A 20112-nucleotide genomic window follows, 5' to 3' on the forward strand; every position below is an offset into this window, starting at 1 on the left:
TCTAAACATCCCATATGGTGTCACACTTTACTAGAGTATCACTGAGTGGGAGCCGACAGTAAATTAAAAGTGCAAGAGCATCAAGTGTACATCGGCTCGATATACAATGCTTCATGTAAACGTACACACTGTAACTTAGGAAAGAAGCTTAATATAGAGCATTTGGCCTTCTTGAATTTGAGTAAGCACAGAAAGTGGTTGTGAGCCTGGCAGCTTGGACGCTGGATGTCTGTGGCTGTGTCATGAACAACTTGTTACAGGGCATTCACTGGGCAAATTGTCAAGACAGCGAGTGTCAAAATAGAAGCTTGTACTGAATTGACTCAGTGTTTATGTCAATATGTGTGTGTTTGAGTGAAGACTTTAGCGAGAACTGGGTTCAACATCAGCTGCTCATGAAGGATGACTTTCTCCAAGCAGTGCCAAACACATCCCTCCTCTGATCCACAGACATCTCTGCTGTGGGCATGCCTGGTAAGAAATGCCAAACTGTGCATGCATGTCTAAGTTTGTGCTTCTCTCATAGATGGTGATAAAAATCTAAACAGCAAGACATGAGGCTGATTTTATTATTTATTTATTTATTAGAATGGATCGTAACCCACTCAAGAATTTTTTTCTAGATATTTAAATAAATTAAAATATATATATTTTTGAAGGAAATTGGGATATTTGTATGACATTTGAATGGTATTATCTCTTTTATTATATTCTTCTTTAGTTGCACCAGTGCACCTCTAACCCATCTATACCCAGAATTCCACAAGACATATACTACTGAATTTCCTGTTATTGTATAGGTTATTCCACCACTCTTAATTACTGTGTTGATTTGAAAATAATGTTTTCTTGAAAAACATATGCATTCTGACCAGGATACATGTTTGTTTGTTTTTTTCACAAGAGACCAGAGAGGTTTTACTAACTGATATGTAGTATAAACAAGCAGCACATTAGGAAGAACGGGATCCTGCCAGGCCGGTTTCTGTGTGGAGTTTGCATGTTTTCACGTTTCCCCTGTGCCAGCATTAACTATGTAGCCAATCTTCCTGTCACACTCCAAAACGCATGCATGTTTTGTTAGTTGGTGAGTCTAAATTGGCTGTTAGTGTTACGATTGACTGTGCAGAAGGTTCCCTGTTATGTCTCAGTAAAGCTGTTAGAAAAAAAATTGATAAACAGATACATGAATGCAGATGTTGACTGTTTCTTTGACATTTTTAACGAAAGAAGTCTAAATGCTTTTTTCTAACATAATGTTGTTGGTATTTTATTTTCAATATTAGAAGCTAAAATTCAGATCTATTTAAACCCACCGATTTCTAAATGGTGACACTCGTTGGTGCAGTCTTCCCCATGTGTGATGGATTTAAATGTGTACAGTAAAACCACAGAGACAACGGGTAAAAACTGGAACCACTCCATTTATCTCTATGCATCTTAAATCAAGTTATTTTTCCCATCGAGAGAAAACACGCTGTTAAAAACTCACAGGGGAGCAACTTCCTGCCGGCCGCAGGCTGAGCAATCAAAAAGAAGTATTCTAATGATCCCTGACAAAATAGTCAGACGATATCCTCCAGGGTGCGATGATACTTTACATTACAGTCGACGGATCGATAGCAAAGATGACATGGAAAGCCTCTGCAGGCGGAGGCCAGAGAGATTGCAGTGCGCTGCTTCTGACTGCTGATCACACAATGGGGTCAATGTCTGCAGCATGAAAAATGTTGGAATTGATCAGGGTTAATGTATGATAATATAGTTATGAATAGATTAGGTGAAGTTTTGATTACAGTTGGGCGTGAAGTATAGGTTATGGAGCAAATATGGGTATTATATGAATTTCCGATGAAATTGTATGTGCAGTAAGTGTGGTGATATGGAGGACTTTGTTCAAAAAACTTACATTGAAAGAATGACGGCCATCTGATGAATTCAATTAGAAAACCATCTGAGTCTTCAAAATGGTGACATTGCAAAAATATAATGCTGTGTAAAGAAAGTCAATCAGGAAGCATTTTGTTTCAAAGTGGCCCACATCCCCGAGGAACCAGTCATCACAGACGACTGACAAGACCTGGGCGCCACAAAACTAGGTCATTAAAGTAGATTAATGCTGTAATTCGGAGATGAACACACAACACAACCCCACTAATGAACTCCTCCAGTTTCTCATCAAGCTTCCTCTGCTGTGGTTAATATTGTTTACACAAACCTCAGCTCTTTCTCCGTACTGCTCACTCAACATCACGCTGGATTTAGAAGAAGCTTTAAAAAAAAAAAATGCAGATGTGCAGCTGTATCGTGTAATTATAGAAGGAAATAAACGTGGAAATAACTGCAAAAGATAAATGGTGAAAAGAAGCTGGGTGATATGCTGCATGCACGTCAAGAAAGAAGTGTCAAATGTGAAAGTTATACACGCCACATGGTTTTAGATGTTTGTAATAAGTGGGGATCCATTAAGTGTTTCACTCTTTTGTAAAAGCTACACGTTTTTTTTCCCACTTGAGCTGCTTTGCCATAAAGGCAAGAAGTCAATAATGACTTACAAATTCAAAATCACACAAACATTATGGCTGGAAATATGTAATTTATGTTCACGGCTGCCAAAATGTCCATTTGTTTCGCTTGCACTGCAACCAATTGTACTTACTGGCAACAGTATCTAACACCTGTGAGTGGAGTCAACTGTATGCCGAGCAACAAATGGGTCCTCTTTCCAAACACTGGCAGACAAACTGACTTCTGACATTTGTGCTGAGAGAGAGTCATGCTGGCAGATGTCATTGGGTGATTATACCCTGACATCTGAAGGACTGAAAGCACAGAGGAGCTTCAAACTGCAAAAACACCCCTCATTCAAAAAATCAATTCTCATCATGTATTTATTGGGAACGGTGAACTTCAGTGTGCAAACACAATACTCTGCTTCTCTACTACCTATCTCTATGGTGATGGGCAGGAATAATCAAGTGAAAACATTGTCTTCCTTTCCTTTGGCGTGTGATGGAAAATCTTTAACCTGAATCTCTGGAGTACTGTGATGGTAGAGGGGAAACAGTAGCTATGAGCAACACTAACTGGTTCTCTGGCCTCAGGGATGGAGGTACAAACACAACTTGTGTGTGTGCATGTGCCCTGACAGTTCCATTTATTTTGTGCGTATATGTTGGGAGTTACAAATGGCAGTTTGTTTCTTGTTTACATTTGAATAAATCTTTCACAGTATTGACAAAGTGGTTCACTCCACATTAACCCACACAGGTGAGTTTTTTTTGTTTTTTTGTTTTTTTGTTTATGGCACCTGTGACTTTAAACCTGATCACCCATCGTTTGAGACCCGTCTATAGGGGCACAGAGCTGAGACAACTTGAGTAACTGGGAGCAAAGATATGATACATGAGGAAGAAGAAGTGACAGGGAGATGATGCTTGTGGATGCGGGCTGTCTGACGTGCTCCCGGAGACGCGGTCACGTCCGTGCGTCGGAGCTGAAGCAGCTCGGGACAACGATCCCAGCCGGATCAGAGGGGGGGGGGGGGGGGGGGGGGAATAAAAAATTCCGAGCATCACTGATATGACGGCGCAGAAACCACGTGTTTACGTAATGGAAAGCCAATCTTTCAATTTAACCCCTCCTCCTCGCCTATTCCTAACTGAGGTCCGACGCTGGAGGAAATACACGCAAATGTTTTGATACGGGCGCGTCGGACTTTTGGCGATGCCAGTAACGTGGTGCTGAGGACGCCTGAGGAAGATTACCCACAAAGGGAAAGAAACGCACACTCCAGGAATCACGGGCACACGCACACACACACAGACACACACACAGACACACTCTGACACACGCACCAAGAAACCAAAGACTGGCTTGAACAGAAGCGTTGCAGCGTGGGACTGTAGAGAAATGAAAGCTGGGGCTGGTGTAGCCTGACCTCGCCAGAGACGAATTGGACTTGATCCGGCAATGTGCTGTTTTGTTGGGGCTATCATTGCAGCAGTCTGTGCTTAGGATGCATCCTCCCTTGGCTTTTGATGCTGTGCAGATCCACCCTCCTCTCCTCAGAGTGATGAACTAATAGGCAATGATTTTCTCCTTGGAAATCCACCGTGGTGTACTGTTTTCACGTTAGTTGTGTTTGTTTACTGGCGACCCGTCTCCTCCCGGTGCGACACATGCAATTTACAGAGTGTATTTTCTATGATCGACTAGTTGAGGAGGCATTCTTTCCACCACAGAAGAAGAAAACACACCATTATTACGAAGTCTGACAGACACTGACTATTTTGTCACGTGCATGAAAGCGCATAGGACTTGGATATACCTATTTTTTCTATGATACAATTGGTAGCCTTGTTCGGGAGAACTGATCCAATTGTGTTATTATGCAACCGCAAGGATCTCATCTATATCTGGGTGTTTAAGCCACTGGATTGCTCTTCGCCCAAATCAATGTGGTTTCTTTGGAACATTTTCAGCAAAGGAACGCATATGCTGCAGTGTCTTTGTGGCAAGAGTCTTAAGAAAAACAAGAATCCAAGTGGTAAGCGTATCACCATTATACTCCTCCGTCTCTGTGAACCGGCGTTACGCGTGCGTGCGTGCGCGTGTGTGTGCATGCGTGTGTGAGTGTGTGTGAGTGTGTGAGAGAGAGGGAGAGAAAGAGAGACTGCGTTATTTGTTTGTTTGTTCTGATCGTGATAGATCTGCAATCATATTAATGCAGTGTGTGGCTCATGCAGTGGCGCTGGAGAACAACTTATTCTGTATGCTTCCACATTGGCGATCTTTTTTTTTTTTTTTGAGAGCGAGAGAAGGGGGGGGGCGCAGCAGCAGCAGCACGCAGACACACAAAAAGCCCCCCCTGCATCACCACGGCACCACGATCTCCTAACTTTTTAAATAAGACTCTCTCTCTCTGTGTCTCTCTCCCTTGCATACACTCGGTGATATTTCATCACATCCACACTCAGTGGAAATTTATATTATATATATATATATATCCTTCTTCTGTCCAACGTGATTCTCCCTAACCAGATTATTCCATCCCCGGGTTGACTGCAGCAGCATTCCCCCCCTCTGCATCACCACTTCTCGATTAAACGAGCTCCTCGCTCTGTTTTCAGCAAACCATCCGGAGGAGACAGACTATTCCTTCATGTCTATCACTCTTCTGTTTGCAGGCCAATATTCATCATGCCATCCTGCTGAAGACAGATTTTATGCATGCACTTGAGTTGATTTTAGGGAGCAGAGGTGCGTGTGGGGCATGGGGAAATAAAACACTGCACTAAAATGCAAACCCTGCATTTGAGCAGTCGACATCCAATTCAGATTGTTGACTTTATTCTGCGGGAAAGCGATGCACGACCACTGGCTGTGGTTGTAAAGCAGTCGTTATTAGCTCTGCTATGCATTGTACTGCAGAGGGTCAGTGGATGAGCAATGTTTATTTCAACAGGCTGTTGTAAAGCCCCAGGTGGACAGCATGTAGTGCGGCGACTTGTTACCTCATGTAGCAGCAGTTTGAAGATGATGTGCTGAGCAGCAGTACAGTTCCTCCACACTGCAGCTGCAGTATAGTAGATCATCATCATCATACTGTAGTGGGACTATTATGTCTTGCAGACACTGCAGGAGCAACAACAAAAACAGTGTCTACTTTCGTTTTAACAGGCTTTGTGACTACAGCAGTATATTCTTGAAGTAGATGTTAAATATCGGCGCTTTTAAGTGTTGTAAACATTTGTATCATGAGACTGATACATTAGATTGTGCATTTCACGAGTAAGGGGGATTTTTCCAGTGGAAGAGTCAAACAAAGGCTTTTGTAGCTCCCAGAACTCACTCTGGAAACACCCCAGAGGCCTTTTAAAAAGACTTAACTCTAATTTAGGGTCAGTAAGAAGTTTTTTTTTTTTTTTTCAAGATACTTCAGAAAATTAACCGGAAAGAAGGAGAGATGGTTGCATGCTGAAGAGTATATTTTGTCCAAGTTCATCTAAATTGCTCTTAAACTCCTCGCTATAACAAAAGTTGATAACCTGCAGACATCACTCCTATTTATCTCTGTTTGAAACCTAAATACAGTTGGCCAGTTTGTTTGTTTCATTAGAAGAGTGCATTATATAATAATGTCAGGGTTTATTTGTAGTTTTGGTTGTGAAGGAATAAGGTTTTGTCACATCCAACTGTTTCACAGCCGAGCTTAAAATCCCATTCCTGGTTAAAATCTCTGGGGGGGGGGGAGTGTGTTTTATTGCAGATAGATTCCAATCTAAATGTGACAGAAGTGTTGAGACTGAGCTAGAATAGAGCTTTAAGTAGCTACAGAAGTTAACTTTGAAAGCTCTGAACATCCACTTTTAATAGTTCGATTCCCAATGTACAGCTACACATCTTTTGCATATTTGATACAACTGGATTTCCAATAATTAACTACATAAAAAAGGTGGCGACATTTGATTAAAAAAATCCACTTGATTTATAATTTATAAAGAATAGAAACACGCTACAGTTCTGAATTGATGTTATTTTATAATTCCAGTCTGTATTCATACATTTTATACCAAAGAAATGGGTGTTATATCACAATTTGCTGTGTCCTTGTTGAACTATGTAAATATTTAAGTTTTTATTGTTATTATTCTCACTTAATTCTGAAAGATGTGTTGTATTACCATGACAGGGGCTTTCAGGAGCTAACAAAACAACTCAGAAAACATCTTACAGGCATTTTTAAATAGCTCTGCTCCATTTGGGAATAAAGTTACCAACATATCCTTGAAAATAAAATAAAAAAAACTGGTGAGATTTGAAAAATAAAATCTTTTTTTTTTTTTTTTTTGCATGAAAAGGCATAATCAACACTTATCCACACAATCACAAGCTGTTCAAGCATTGTTTACAAGCATTTCTTTTCCTGTTTTAACAGACGTGGACATAATTTCATAGCTTCATGTTTTAGCCATACATTATAGCAATGAAAATAAGTTTAGTTTTTTGTGGGGGTTTTTGTGGGAAGTTAGTAGGTTAGTTGTAGTTGGACAAATACAAATATAAATGGCCTTGTTTAAGAGCTGGATGTGCAATAACTGTTGTATTGTCTTGCTACATCAGAAAAAGGAGGATGGTTGGTTGATTACCTGTAACATGCAAGCAACAGTAGATTTTGGGAGTGATAAGTGACATCATGCTGCTCAGTGCAAAAGCTGCAGCAATAGAGTAATAGACTCTGACTTGTGCTCACCTCGGTGCAGGCAATCAATCAATGCAGGGACTCAGTGTCTGAATTTTGAAGCCATGTGTCTTCGACTGTGAGAGTCGGCCATATTTAACGTGTAGAGGATTATTATGGATTTTAAAGAGGAGATGTAGGCTCAAAATGGACAGGGTTTGGGCCAAAGTAGCAGACAGAGCATGTCATTTGCCAAGAAATGAAGTAGGGCAGGATGCATAGTGTGCCTGTGGGGTGCAGTAGTGTTTGTCCAAACTAAAAGCTACTTTTGCCTGACTCGCACTGTCAGACACATCAATGAACTGATCTGAATTATCTTCAGAAGTGCCTTAAGAAGCCATGTTGTTTTTTTTCTTTCCTAATACTTCTCTCACAGTAGGACAGGTCAATCCACCATGTGGTCCTTTGTCAAGTCTCCCCACTGTTGCGCTGAAGAGATCCTAAGCTGCAAGGGCCTAGATATAGTGCTCCAGCTGTATTTTTTAGAAACACAACAACATAACTGTGAGAACACAGTGCAAACACAAACTACAGTGAATCAGTGAAGTCGGGGTTAGTCAACAGCTAAACACCAGTCTCATAATTCATAAATGATCTCTGCGCACACACAAAGGCTCACTTTTTGAAGATCATCGGTTCATTGTAAAAGGTTGAAAGCAGCAAATCAATTCAGCTCCAGGAGATGGGTCTTGATTATATCCTTTTTTGTTAATAATTCCCTGTTAAGGACATTATCATTTCATATTTTATTTCTTACAGTAGTATGAACCAAAATGTGCATGCAGAATTTGTTTTCTTTGTCTGTAATTACAATTATTTTTTTAAACATCAGACACATTAGAGGTATATCATTAAAATATTAAATATTTTTGACATTTATGCTTTGTTTACCCATCATACATTTACTAAATGATTCTTTGAAATCTATCTGCATTATTTATAAATTCCACCCTCATTGTACAGGAAAGGTTAACACGAATATCCCCTCTCGTTTGAAACTAAGCGGTGATGCATTCATGGCAGCTGTTTTGATGTGCAGCTACATAGATATGTAAAGAGTACTTATCGAGGCAGACCACATGGTTCAGTGTATAATTAAAATACCATGAATGCAGTGTTTGCGTAGCTAAATGGATTGGGCCTTGTGGTGACACTGTAGGCTTTGAAGCATCTTTGTAGTCTCAAATACTGTTTGGAGTCGGCTCCGCGAGGATGAAGGTTAAGATAAACCACGGAGAGATGCTGCATTCTGATACAAGTGCAACGGTCGAGCAAAGCTCTGTCCACCACACTACATGGTGACTCACATTCTTGGTGGATGTGGCAATTTGCCAGTATGTAAAGACTATGTGTCCACTTTTGGCACTCTTGAAAAATTGCCTTCAGATAAAGCCAGGAAGCCTTTATACTCACTGACCCTCTAATATTCCTCCAGCTGTGTCAATGTTTTTCAGCAAGCTTGTTGTTTCATCTGTGGTGCCCTGCCCTCAGGGTTGGTGGTCTGGTGCAGCTGGCACTGCCGACTTATCCTTAATGTTCACTCTTGTGTAACAGTATGGGTACATGTCTTGGAGTAAATGTACTTCATTAACTCAATTAAGTAATGAATCAGCTGAGTGAAAAGGATGGCGATACAATAAGTTTCACTCTGCTTTTGCAGTGATGTCGACCGAGTCAAAGTCCACATAGATGCTATTATAAAACTTTGTGAATGTCACTCAATGGTACGTACAGTCATTATGAACGCCAGTAGTTTAATTAGGGCATTTGTGGTAAATGGCTAAGGGGGGGAGTTATGTCATGAACTGCCATGTGTAATGAAGGCACATATTTGATTGGTACTCACCGACATGTCCTGGTCTTAAACACTGAAAATCCTGCAAGGATAATCGCCAGGTTGCTCAAAGAGTGTAATTGCAGAGGATGTGTAAAGCCAGAGTGTGGCTTCCGCAGAGTCTCACAGCAGCCTCTCATTGACAGCAGAGTGACAGTGCAGGTCAAAGAGAACCCGGGCATCCACGTGATGATGGTTCATAGTGTATCAAGGGAAACTCAAGCCTGTGGTGTGTGACAGAGCCAGGAGGTCAAACCAAAGTTTCAACTCAGCCAGGCTCGCCTGGTTTAATCGACAAAACCAGACAAATAGCCACTTAAAATGAACCTGATATCAGAATTGAAACTAGGCTCATATAAAAGAATGTAAACTACTTGTATAGTTCAACAGTATTGCTACCATTGTGAAGTGTATTACAGAATAAAAAAAACAATGCCACAGTTATCCAATTTATTACATGCTTAGAGAGACGTTCAGGGTGACAGTGACATTCATGTAAACAAATCAACATACAACCAAAAATTAACTTGCATAAACACTTGAAAAGTAATTCAATTTCATAGGAAAACTGCAGACATAACCTGAGCCCAGCCATGCCCCTGTTTGCTGCCACCTAACATAATTTATAGACGTCCCTGACATAACCTACTATGCTCACTCTCGAAGAGCCCATAACCTCGTGTTGAAGCTTAGAACTGAGTGCTGTGACATTTTTTATTTGGTACACAAAAAAACATCAAAAATAAATGTATGCATGTAGGTTTATTGTGTATGACATCATTTTGAATAATTAAAAACTCAACATCGAGGGACAAAAATAAACACAAAGCATTCAGAGCAAAGTTGTGAAGACACGTGTTTTCACAGTTTATATTCATTTAACAATCAATTGTTGCTGACAGCATCATTGTTAAACTTGTAATACCTTTTAAAAAGAAAGAGAAACTTTAAATTAACATATTGGGTGACCACATCATAGAGTCTTTACAGTATAGATGCCTTTACTGTTATACTGTCATTGGAAAAAAGTGCTTTGATTGTTTTTATACATGTAGGACATCTTATCATGCTTCAAAATCCCATTTCTTTGATGTTTTAATAAACTCTAAATGTTTCTAGATTGTATAAAAAATGCAAAGGCCTAATGTATTTGCTTAATACAATCCCACTTGTTTCATTTATGTTAACAAAGAAACAACAGTGTAATTAAAGGGGTTGGGTAAGACTGAAACAAGAACTCCTACAATTAGAATAACAGCAGGGTCGGCTAAAAATATCCTCCTCCAACCACCGTTGCATGTTGCTAGGTTTCACATAAAAACATTGCAGTAAGTTTGTAAGCGGCTAAGTTGCAGTCGCTTCACACATGCATGTTTTTTGTTGTTGTTTTTTTTGGGTTGGGGGGGTGACATGCTGTAGAAGAAAACAACACAAAACAGGTGGTACACTTAAGCGGTGCAGCATAGTCCTGTGCAAGGACTGTATTGAAACAGCCGCTACATCTTTAAACTGTGTGTCACATCGATGAACCTTTTGTTTCTAAAAATAGCTGAGAGCACACATGTCCTCACAATGGAACCGGAACCCGAAGAAAAGATGAAAGTGTGGGGGTAATAATAAGCTTCTCTGGAGAGAACTCATAAACTGTGATTCTGCTCATGCTTTATGACCATTCAGTGAGAGAGATTGAGTTGTATGGTGTTTGCAGTTGATACGTCACAGGTCAGTGAGAAAACCTGCTTCACAGACATCTCTTTTGGTGTGACACTGACATGGCATTGGAATGATTATTTTCCAGTGGCAACTCATCTGTTGTATACGTGTTCACCCTTTGATAACTGCAATTCATCTACTTAATGTAAGGCAGATAAGCTCACATCCAAATCCCATGATAGTTATATACGCTGGGCGTAGGAAAGAAGCGAGCGCTGGCTGCTTTTCAAAGGTGAAATCCTCAGAGATGAATTCACACGTAGCGTCTCTGGGGATGCTCTCATCTTGCTGTTGCTGATTGCAGTGGTCAGGGGAAGGATGCGACATGTGGTGCCTCAGAGGGTGACTGTCCACTGGAGCTGCAGGTGGATGGTTTCACAGGGCAATGACAAAGCTGCCCTCTTTTCACCTCACCTGAAGAGCTGGCACTGAGAAATGGTCAAAGAGTTCAAAGAGAGAGAATATCTCTTGTTTTTGCAATATTTTGATCTTCAGTGTTTCTTGGATTGTGCTGTAATGAAATGGCAGGTCTTAATCTGATTTATTGAAGTGGTAGTACATCTTATCTTTGAGTCTGACCTCCATTAGACTGTTGTGAATCGTCTGCAGCTCTGAAGTGACCCGCATGCTCAGGAGAAGAAGACGTCAGGTCACACTCAGAATGCTGTGTTCACAGAAGTACTGTACATGTGGATGCTACACATGTTAGGGTGTATTTATTTTATGGTCGTTGTGTAATTGGAAAACAAAAGTATGATGTTAAATGATAAAGGGAAATCAGGAAAGGAGCAGGCAGTATACCGATGACCATCTGTTGAGCCATGGCAGTATATGTGAATGTGGACATTCATCCAATTTTTTTAATGTGTTCTTGCTGTGTCCAGTCACTTCAGAAGCAGAATTGTAACATTATTTTCACTTCAAAAATCAGATGAACCACATGTGGCCTGGATCTGATTTAAATTAATTGGATTTGTTCTGTTCATCCTATCATGAAAAAAAAGTCAGATATGGTCCACGTTTTCCTGCAGTGTGAACATAGTCTCGATTTATTCAGCTTTAGATTAAAAATTATGATCTATGAAATGAATCCACAGCCATATGCAGGTTTTTCATCTCACTATTTTGTTCTTGATCTGAAAGTTTAGGTATTTTCAGTCTTACTACTTTCATTCATGTTGCTTAAAATAGCACCACAGAGTAATTTAAAAAGATAAACAAATCTAATTGAGCTATACTGCATGCCTCCTGCCTATTGTTGCATACCAAACCCCCAGAGTTGGTGAAGAGACGGTTAGCAAGCAAAGCATTTAGCAGTTTGAGAATCAGATATTTCCATTAGGACTTCATGCAGGTCATCCCAGAGCAAACAGTACAATGACTGTCAGATCGACACTGAATGAATTATATGCATTGAAGGTGTCATCGATCAGCTTGTTTGCTCACTAGTTGGACACATCAACTTAAATAGTGATATCATGTCAGTGTTACGTTTAATTGTTTCTGCAGAGTTCAGCACTCTGTGCAGAGTAGAGTACATGGAGGCTGAAGCACACTGGTCAGAGTAGACTGAACATTGTCATTTGAGATCCCTCTTTTGATGTGACCTTTCAAGCCAACTTGACTCATCTGATCCATTCGCTGTCAGGCAACAGGCTTGATATTGACCTGTATGTTGGATCATAACATCGTGAAATTGTCAGTTTTGGGCATTTTAGGTGAAGTACTGGGGGTGGAAATACGATTATAGCAAACTGAGCAAGACTTTCCTTCTTTCTTTGTAACTTGCACTTAGTCGATTGAAAGGTACTAGGAATGGTGTTGGTTTTGAATAAAACATCCACTTACAAAGGTTATACCAGGCTTTAGTGTACTTTGTGTTACACGTTTCATTCTCAGATAAAGCTGGAAAGATGACATTTCTGTGTTGTTTAAGTCATTCAGCATTAAGTCGATGCATGTAAGTTGGCATTATCAAGCACATTGAATTGTTAGGCCAACTTAATATTACCAGTAGGAGCTGCAGGTAGAGCGTGAGCGAGGAGTGACAATTAGCTGATTGCTTTGTGATCTGAGTCATAGATACAGTGTGCTCCCTGTAGTGTGAAAGGTTGCTGTGCGGCTGAATGAGAATTACAGTGTGATTACTGTGAATGATGCTGATTTAGCAGAATTAAACCGCTTTGTGAAGGAGCCTTGTGTATGTTGTTTTTATCAGGCTTTCTGCACGCAATACACAAAGCATAATCAAAGCAGCCTCCCTGTTAAACCTCTGGTGAATAATGCTCAACACCATTTAGGACTCACCTTTTCTCAGTTTTGGGTGGCAGCTTTGTTTTCAGTCTCTGTTTTGAGGTGTGTTTGTCACTGGTTGGTGAATCTCGTCATCCACTTATCATTAGTGGGTGGATACAGGCACGGTGCAGTTTGGTCTGGGGGAATAACTTCACAGTGATAAATTCTTTCACAGTTGTCAGTTTTATGAACTTCTATGTGTTCAAGTGTCATTTAAGGTCGGTGAAATTTCTGGTTAGCCTGTGAGTGATATGTTGACCACGGTTCTCAAGTGCAGCCCCGAGACCAATTGATCAATTAATCTCAAGAACCATTCACATTGAATGACAGCAAATCAGATTGAAAGTGAGTTCGCACGGCACTGCACCAGTGGGAGAAAAACCAGCAAATCATTAACCAACGAAAGTCGATGTAGATAAAACGCTTGTTGGCTTAGGCCTGGAATAACGTATTGCAAGAAATCCAGCTTGATAAGAAAACCTATCGGGGAACTATGAGAACATGAGCTGGCATTGTTGAAGGAGTCTAGCACCCTTCAGTTCCTCATCTTGCTTTCAAAGTTTTGTATTTACTTGTTGTTTGGTTGTTGCAGTGGTACATATTCCACAGATTTCCATATTTGACTATGAGCATATAATTGTAATTGATGCTGTCGGTGAGAAGACTGTGGGAGAGACAAAAAGTGAGTAAAAACAAAGAAGACTGAATATATAGAAATACCACCGACTGTAAATTAGAGTGGGATCACTCTTGCAAGACACAATTAATTGGCAGTGTGAATGCAGAGGGGTGCTGCTCTGACTGCATGTGGGACGAACCAGCTGTATGATTACTGGGCCACGTAGGGCTGCTTTGGGCTGAGGGAGAGACCATAGCAGCACCTGCTGCTCACTGAGGGCAGGAAGAATGATGTTTTCACGTCAGTCTCAAATAAAAGTCGCTACGTCTGTCACTGTTTGATAAGATTAAAATGAAAGTTGCTTTTTGACTTTTTTTTTTTTGCATTTGGCTGGTTGTTTTGGTTGTATGGATTTATAATAAAACAAACACAATGTTTATTGTTCCTTTAAACTGTATTGAAATCGGGCTTATCTAGTGTTTTTCTCTTGATTGTCGTCTGGACTCGTCAAGTTTAAATTCATTCGCTGTACAATGAAACTACTGTAGGCTCAATCGCCCAGTTGAACTGAACATTGAACAGCTGACTCAGCATTTTCCTTCCTAGGCTGTGTATAGGTAATATCATATTCAGAGACTTAAGTCCCTGTTGCCTGTTCAGTAAAGGTTGAGGTTAGGTGAGTGTTCATGATGATTATGGTTTGAGTGAATCTTCAGAAAATGAAAATAGTCAGTAAATGCGTTTAAATGAACAAATACAACGACAAAGTGTAAGTCTAAATTATCTCCATTATTTAGTTTGCTGTGCTACAAATGCTTAACTTATTTTCAGAATTTTAACTAGAAACACTTGACCGTTTGGAGAACTTTTTTAGTCCCAGAAACCCTGAAAAATGAAGATTCATCTAAAAATAGTCTCAACCATGAGATAGTGTGGCCTGTACATTTCCCCATTTGGTTTTCTCTCTGTGCCTTACAGAGGCTCCATAAATCATCTTGTAATTTGGCTCATCGTCTGGCCTTAATAGTAGGAGCTTTGTGACATACCCTACATTCCTAAGTGGAGGACTGGTGTTGTGTTCAGAGCGGGTGTGTAAAATACGATTGTCTTTCCAAATTACATGTCATAAAGTGAACTACTATATGTCTGCCCCCACCACCCTACTCGCCACCCCCGCCTTTCTGGTGTCAAACAGGGGTTGTATGTGTTGAACGGTCGCTGTAACTTTCTGACGCCACCGACTTGACATTCACACTTGTATCGTACTGTGATAGGCAAGCTGTGCAATGGTGAGAGAAGCACCAGGGGCATCGTATTTCTTATTCTGTTACATTTTTCTGTCCATTCCTCAGGTATTTGAAGAACTTCACATGTGAACTACCATGTGTGCCTGTCTTCTTCAAGTGATGAGCTGAGAATATGTACCATATCCTTCTTAAGAAATCCACAATGTGACATCACCTTTCTCTATGCTTGTTCTTAACCTAACCCTCCACTGTAACATATATAACAATGATTAGTGCATTCATGAACATGGAAAGGTGGGAAGTTACCAGTTGGGAAAGTTTAACTTCCAAGTTTACATGATAATAAGAGACGGCTAAGTCATTCCTAGATCATCTAAAGAAAGACAATTAATGACTGGGACAGATCTCTGATATGTTTTTCCCGAGTGGTTGTTGGAAAATTCCTAATTTCTTTGTTACTCATAAACACTGCAGAGAAATAAAAAAAAAAAAACATGCAGAACCGTAATGTGAACCTCATACATTTACTCCCTTTCACACACATCTCTGTGCACACCTGATGTTATGCAGCTTTTTGATTCTTTTGGCCTTTAAAAACCAACATTCCCAATGAGCATCAGACCATCATTGGTTAATAGTCAATGCTCACTTTGCACAGTGTTGTCATTATCAGCTTCTGACTCACACGGCTCTTGTTCCTGTTCCTCTTATTAGTATTTGAACGTCATACATAACATCGTGAAAACCTTCCATACTATTCTTACATTGCAGTCTTTTCTTTTGTTGGCATGTCAACCATTTAGGATGTTATTCTTCCAAATCTGAAACCGGGGTCTAGAATGATAAATCCGCAGAGTATTTCCATGTAGTAATTGTGAAGTGTCACAATAGGCCATTCACTTCATTTGTGTTTAGTCTGTGGCAGCAAGTTAAGTCTTAAATCGGCTCACCTATGCTAATTTTTCCACTATAGACAGAAAGTTCACATGATTACTGTGAAGATGTTTCCAAAGGAATAATTTAGCTGCTGCCACTAAATGAAACGGTGGAGAACTGTACTTTCTGCCATATAACTTAACGCAACATGTTCTGAAAGGCTACAAAGGTGTGATTAATATTATGCCTTAGTTGGTGAGATAGCCATGCCATTGGCACTGATATAACCATGCAGAAAATCTGTTCATCATTAACAAGGTGGATACGTTAGGGCTTCTATTGACTGTCGGGAGGATGATATCCGTCATCGTGGCTATGAAAGACTATGAAAGACAAAAAGAAAAAAACTTGCATAGTTAATTCAGAAATACTATAATGAAATAACTCCTATGAAACCATTAAAATGAGTTGTTGTTTTTGTTTGACTCTATAAGAATTTGTTAACAATCTTTAGTTCACCCCCCCCCCCCCCCCCCCCCCCCCCCCCAAAAAAAAAAAATAAAAAGCTCCCCAGTTATGATGGAGAATGAGGAGATAATACAGACCTATTAGCATGTTTCTGATGCTATACAGTGAGAAGGTTGGGTCATGTTCCCTGTGGCTCTGATGACAGCTATGTAGCGTCTTTAACCTTTATCAAACGCACCAGGCTGAACATACTGGGCTGTACATGGCTGCGTGTTTGTGCTATTGAACCGCACTATATGTTAGTACAAATCACACAGCCAGAGGGGCAGCACTGACGCCACGGCTCGCTCCTGTACTCGTCGACGCCAGTGAAGACGGTTGGAGAATAACACAGAGCAACTCTCTGCTTTTCTCCAGTGCTGAAAGTACATTTTAATGATTTGATTATGATTGATTGCTGATATGATTTCATGACTCACTGCTGGCCTGTAGCTCATTTATTACTGTTGTCCATCATGCGACCCGGGTCCCCACTGATGAAATAAGCGGAGCAGGATGCACGCTTTCATTTTTTTTTTTCTTCCTCTCTCTCCTCCTCGCTCACTTTCGTGGCTATAACATCATTATAGGGCAATATTGCCAAGGCGCAAGGCTGACAATTAAACTCGAATAATTTCCTGTAAATTACAAAAACAAGACAGGTTAGGGGCTTTCACATTTTGAAATGATTATTTTTTTGTAATATTTTTGACACCTCAGGGCAATGTAGGGTGCAACAAAACATGACAAGGTTGTAAGTAGAAACCTGCCGGCACACATCCATTAACATCCACAACCAACATGACGAAGGGAGACCGAGAGGAGAAAGGCTGTGAGTAAAGAAGTGTGTGAGTCACACTAAAGAAAGTGGTCCAAAAATGAAATAGACGCAACACCACAGCCACTATGAGCATTAGCATTAGCACCCCAAACAGGGCAGATGAATGGTAGATCTCCCCCAATGGAGTCGTTCCCTTAAAATCACTTGATATTCATCAATAATTGAATGTAACAAGGATAGTAAAAAAAAAAAAAAAATCATTAAGAAACATACATATGCATGCAGGTTCTTCTCCCTGCTTTGACGCATTATATTTTACTCCCTTCATGACCCGTCAAGTGACTAAATTCTGAATTTTCTGTTCGGGAGTGTGTCGAGTTCCTGATATTTACAATTTGTCCTGGTAAACAAATTGCTTCTTCTCTCTTTATACATCCTGCTGTGTTGCAATGTTGCTTTGTGGATCTTTTGGCAGAAATGACTCTGCTGTCTTTCGTCTGCCAGGTTTGTCTCTCTGGCCAGGTTGTGGTCATTCAGCCTTAAAGCTGCACTGTTTGTGACCGCTAACGGTGCCCAGACAACTTCTGCATTGTCTGTTCAGTGCCAAATCGCTCTGAACTTCACTGTGAGCTGTTGTGATCAGTCCAGTATTTAATATTCTTTTCTTTCTAAAATATTGGTTGGAACTCAATTGAGATGTGTCAGATGTACACAACACATTGTGTCTTTACACTTTACATGCGTATGTATTTGTATACACATCGGCTTAGTGTTAAAAAAACCAAACCAAAAGTCCGTCCTTCATTTGAATGGGACCAGTCAGTGGTGCAACAGGGGTGCAGAGGGTTGGCTCAGCTTTTGCCTGCCCACAATGCTGGGTCATCCTGCTTCTCCACATTTTTGATGCAGGGCTGCTGAGGCTGAAGACCAGCTGAAAGAGCAGTACTCCTCTCCACGTCCTTGTTAGAACAAAGCTTTAAAAAAAAAAAAATTAACAGTTGGTGTTTGGGGCTCATTGGGTTTATTCTCTTCATAGATTCTGATCACTTTGTTTTGAAGCCTGATTAAAAGTGAAAACTGACCTAATTCAGCACACCCATTGTTTATGTTCCTTTGTAGTCAGAAGATGTCCTTAAAAATGTCCGTGTGCATTTTTTGTCAACACTTGCAGATGTCTGACGGTCTCCTTATGTTGTGCTACGTGTGACAGATTGATGTTCTTTGTTGAATCTCTTGGATAAAGCGCATATCAAATGCAGCAATGCGCTTCCTCGACTGTCATTGCAGCTTGTTTCATACACACATGCACACTATCTCTCTCCATGTGTCGATCACTCCTCTCCTTTCTCTCCCTGTGTACAGGGTCTGCTCTGTGCAGTGCTGGAGGTTGTGTGGTGGCTATGGTATGCTGTGTAGATTTTTGCTGCAGTGCAGCAGGCAGTATTGTGCTGCTGCTGTCTCTGTCTTTCTCCTGCTCTCTCTCTCTCTCTCTCTCTCTCTCTCTCTCTCTCTCTCTCTCTCTCTCTCTCCCCCCCCCCTCTCTCCCTGTTTGCATTCATTTTTTGTGTACATTGTTTTGGAGCAATGGAACACTTCCAGACAGTTTAGCCTGTTAGAAAAAGGCAACACTGAATACACACACACACACACACACACACACACACACACACACACACACACACACACACACACACACACACACACACACACACACACACACACACACACACACACACACACACACACGTTACCCCGAAATCTTATTTCTCATTCATCACACCCTGCTCTTTGTTGCTTTCTGTTTTATTTTCCCTTCTGAAGCTTTGTCAACATTTTTATGATGACCTTTTGGAAGTTTGTATCATTGATCTTGTTCTCACCTCTTGCATATTGCTGTCTTGAAGTTCAGTCCCCACAATTTTCAGCCGGTTCCCCCCTGTGGCTGTCGTCCTTTATTCAGACACAAAGAGAGCGAGGGAGAGGCGATGGCAGTGACTAAGTAACCTGTTTGTGGTGGTGAGTGCTCGGCTCTTTGCACCGAGAGGCCAGTTGTTTTCAGTTATACACACTAGGCTAGAGACGGTGAGGCACTCAGGTACAGTATGTCAGACTCCAGACAGATACAGCACCCAGGGACATAGTGGACCTGAAACACTTCTCGACAAACAAAATGTAGCTAAACTTACCGGCTCCACGGTATTTTTCAGACACGGCTCTTTCTGGTTGTTGTATCAGCGCAACGCTGCGCTTGCTGTCACATGCCGTACAGGCAGTTTATAAGTTGCCACGTCACCAACACCATGTTAACCATGACATGGCAGCTCTTGACATTTCTGTTGATTACCTTCAGCCAGCTGCAAAAGTGTCAATACTATCTGTTGGATATGGTTATCTGCATGTTGGAAGGCTCTGGTGGGAAGATGTCAGACGGGTCTTTTCAAGTGGGTGACAGGCAAGGTATGTGTGTTGTTATAAATGTGTGAGAAGGTAGCCATGCTTGTGTGATTGAGCTATGAGGTTGTGTCTTGCTCTGAGGGACATTCGGAGTGTGAGAACATAAGCAGCCATTCAAAAGGAGGTGTTTATTTGGAATAGTTAGAAATATGTTGTTTCAAAGGGTTTGATGAGTTCAAGTAGAAGTGCTTCGCAAACCATGGGAGTTACATCTTTTGCAAAGATTGTGGAGCAGCGTGTTCTCAAGGTAATAAAGACAGAAGAAGAGCATGGTAAGTTCCAGCAAAGAGTTTCATAAACGGTTTGTGATGAAACCTACTAAACACACATCACATTAAATATTTTTGCCCTTGCATTGATATTGCCTCCAAATGCATAAGCGTGACAACAGGTTGAACGTGGAACATACTCATTGTTGCTACCAGTTCACTTACTTCATTTATAGCATGACTGACATGAATAGTCTGCAACATATTAGAGGCAGATTGATGATCCATGTGTCCCGGTGGTTGATTCTTATCAATGCAGTCTCCTTCCACACCA

General features: G+C 40.8%; 1 protein-coding gene across 1 annotated transcript in view; it reads left to right on the top strand.

Moving 5' to 3' along the window:
• Positions 1 to 4443: 4443 nt before the first annotated feature.
• fgf14 (fibroblast growth factor 14) overlaps positions 4444 to 20112 on the top strand; it is a gene marked incomplete at both ends in the record, with an annotated part of 112311 nt that continues 96642 nt past the window's right edge. Inside the window, one exon of the mRNA XM_080497863.1 lies at positions 4444 to 4549. Within this exon, the coding sequence (XP_080353989.1) occupies positions 4459 to 4549 (91 nt within the window). The remainder of the gene's footprint in view (positions 4550 to 20112) is intronic.

This window comes from Blennius ocellaris, assembly GCF_963422515.1.
Source record: "Blennius ocellaris genome assembly, chromosome: 6".
In the NCBI taxonomy this organism is placed as follows: domain Eukaryota; kingdom Metazoa; phylum Chordata; class Actinopteri; order Blenniiformes; family Blenniidae; genus Blennius; species Blennius ocellaris.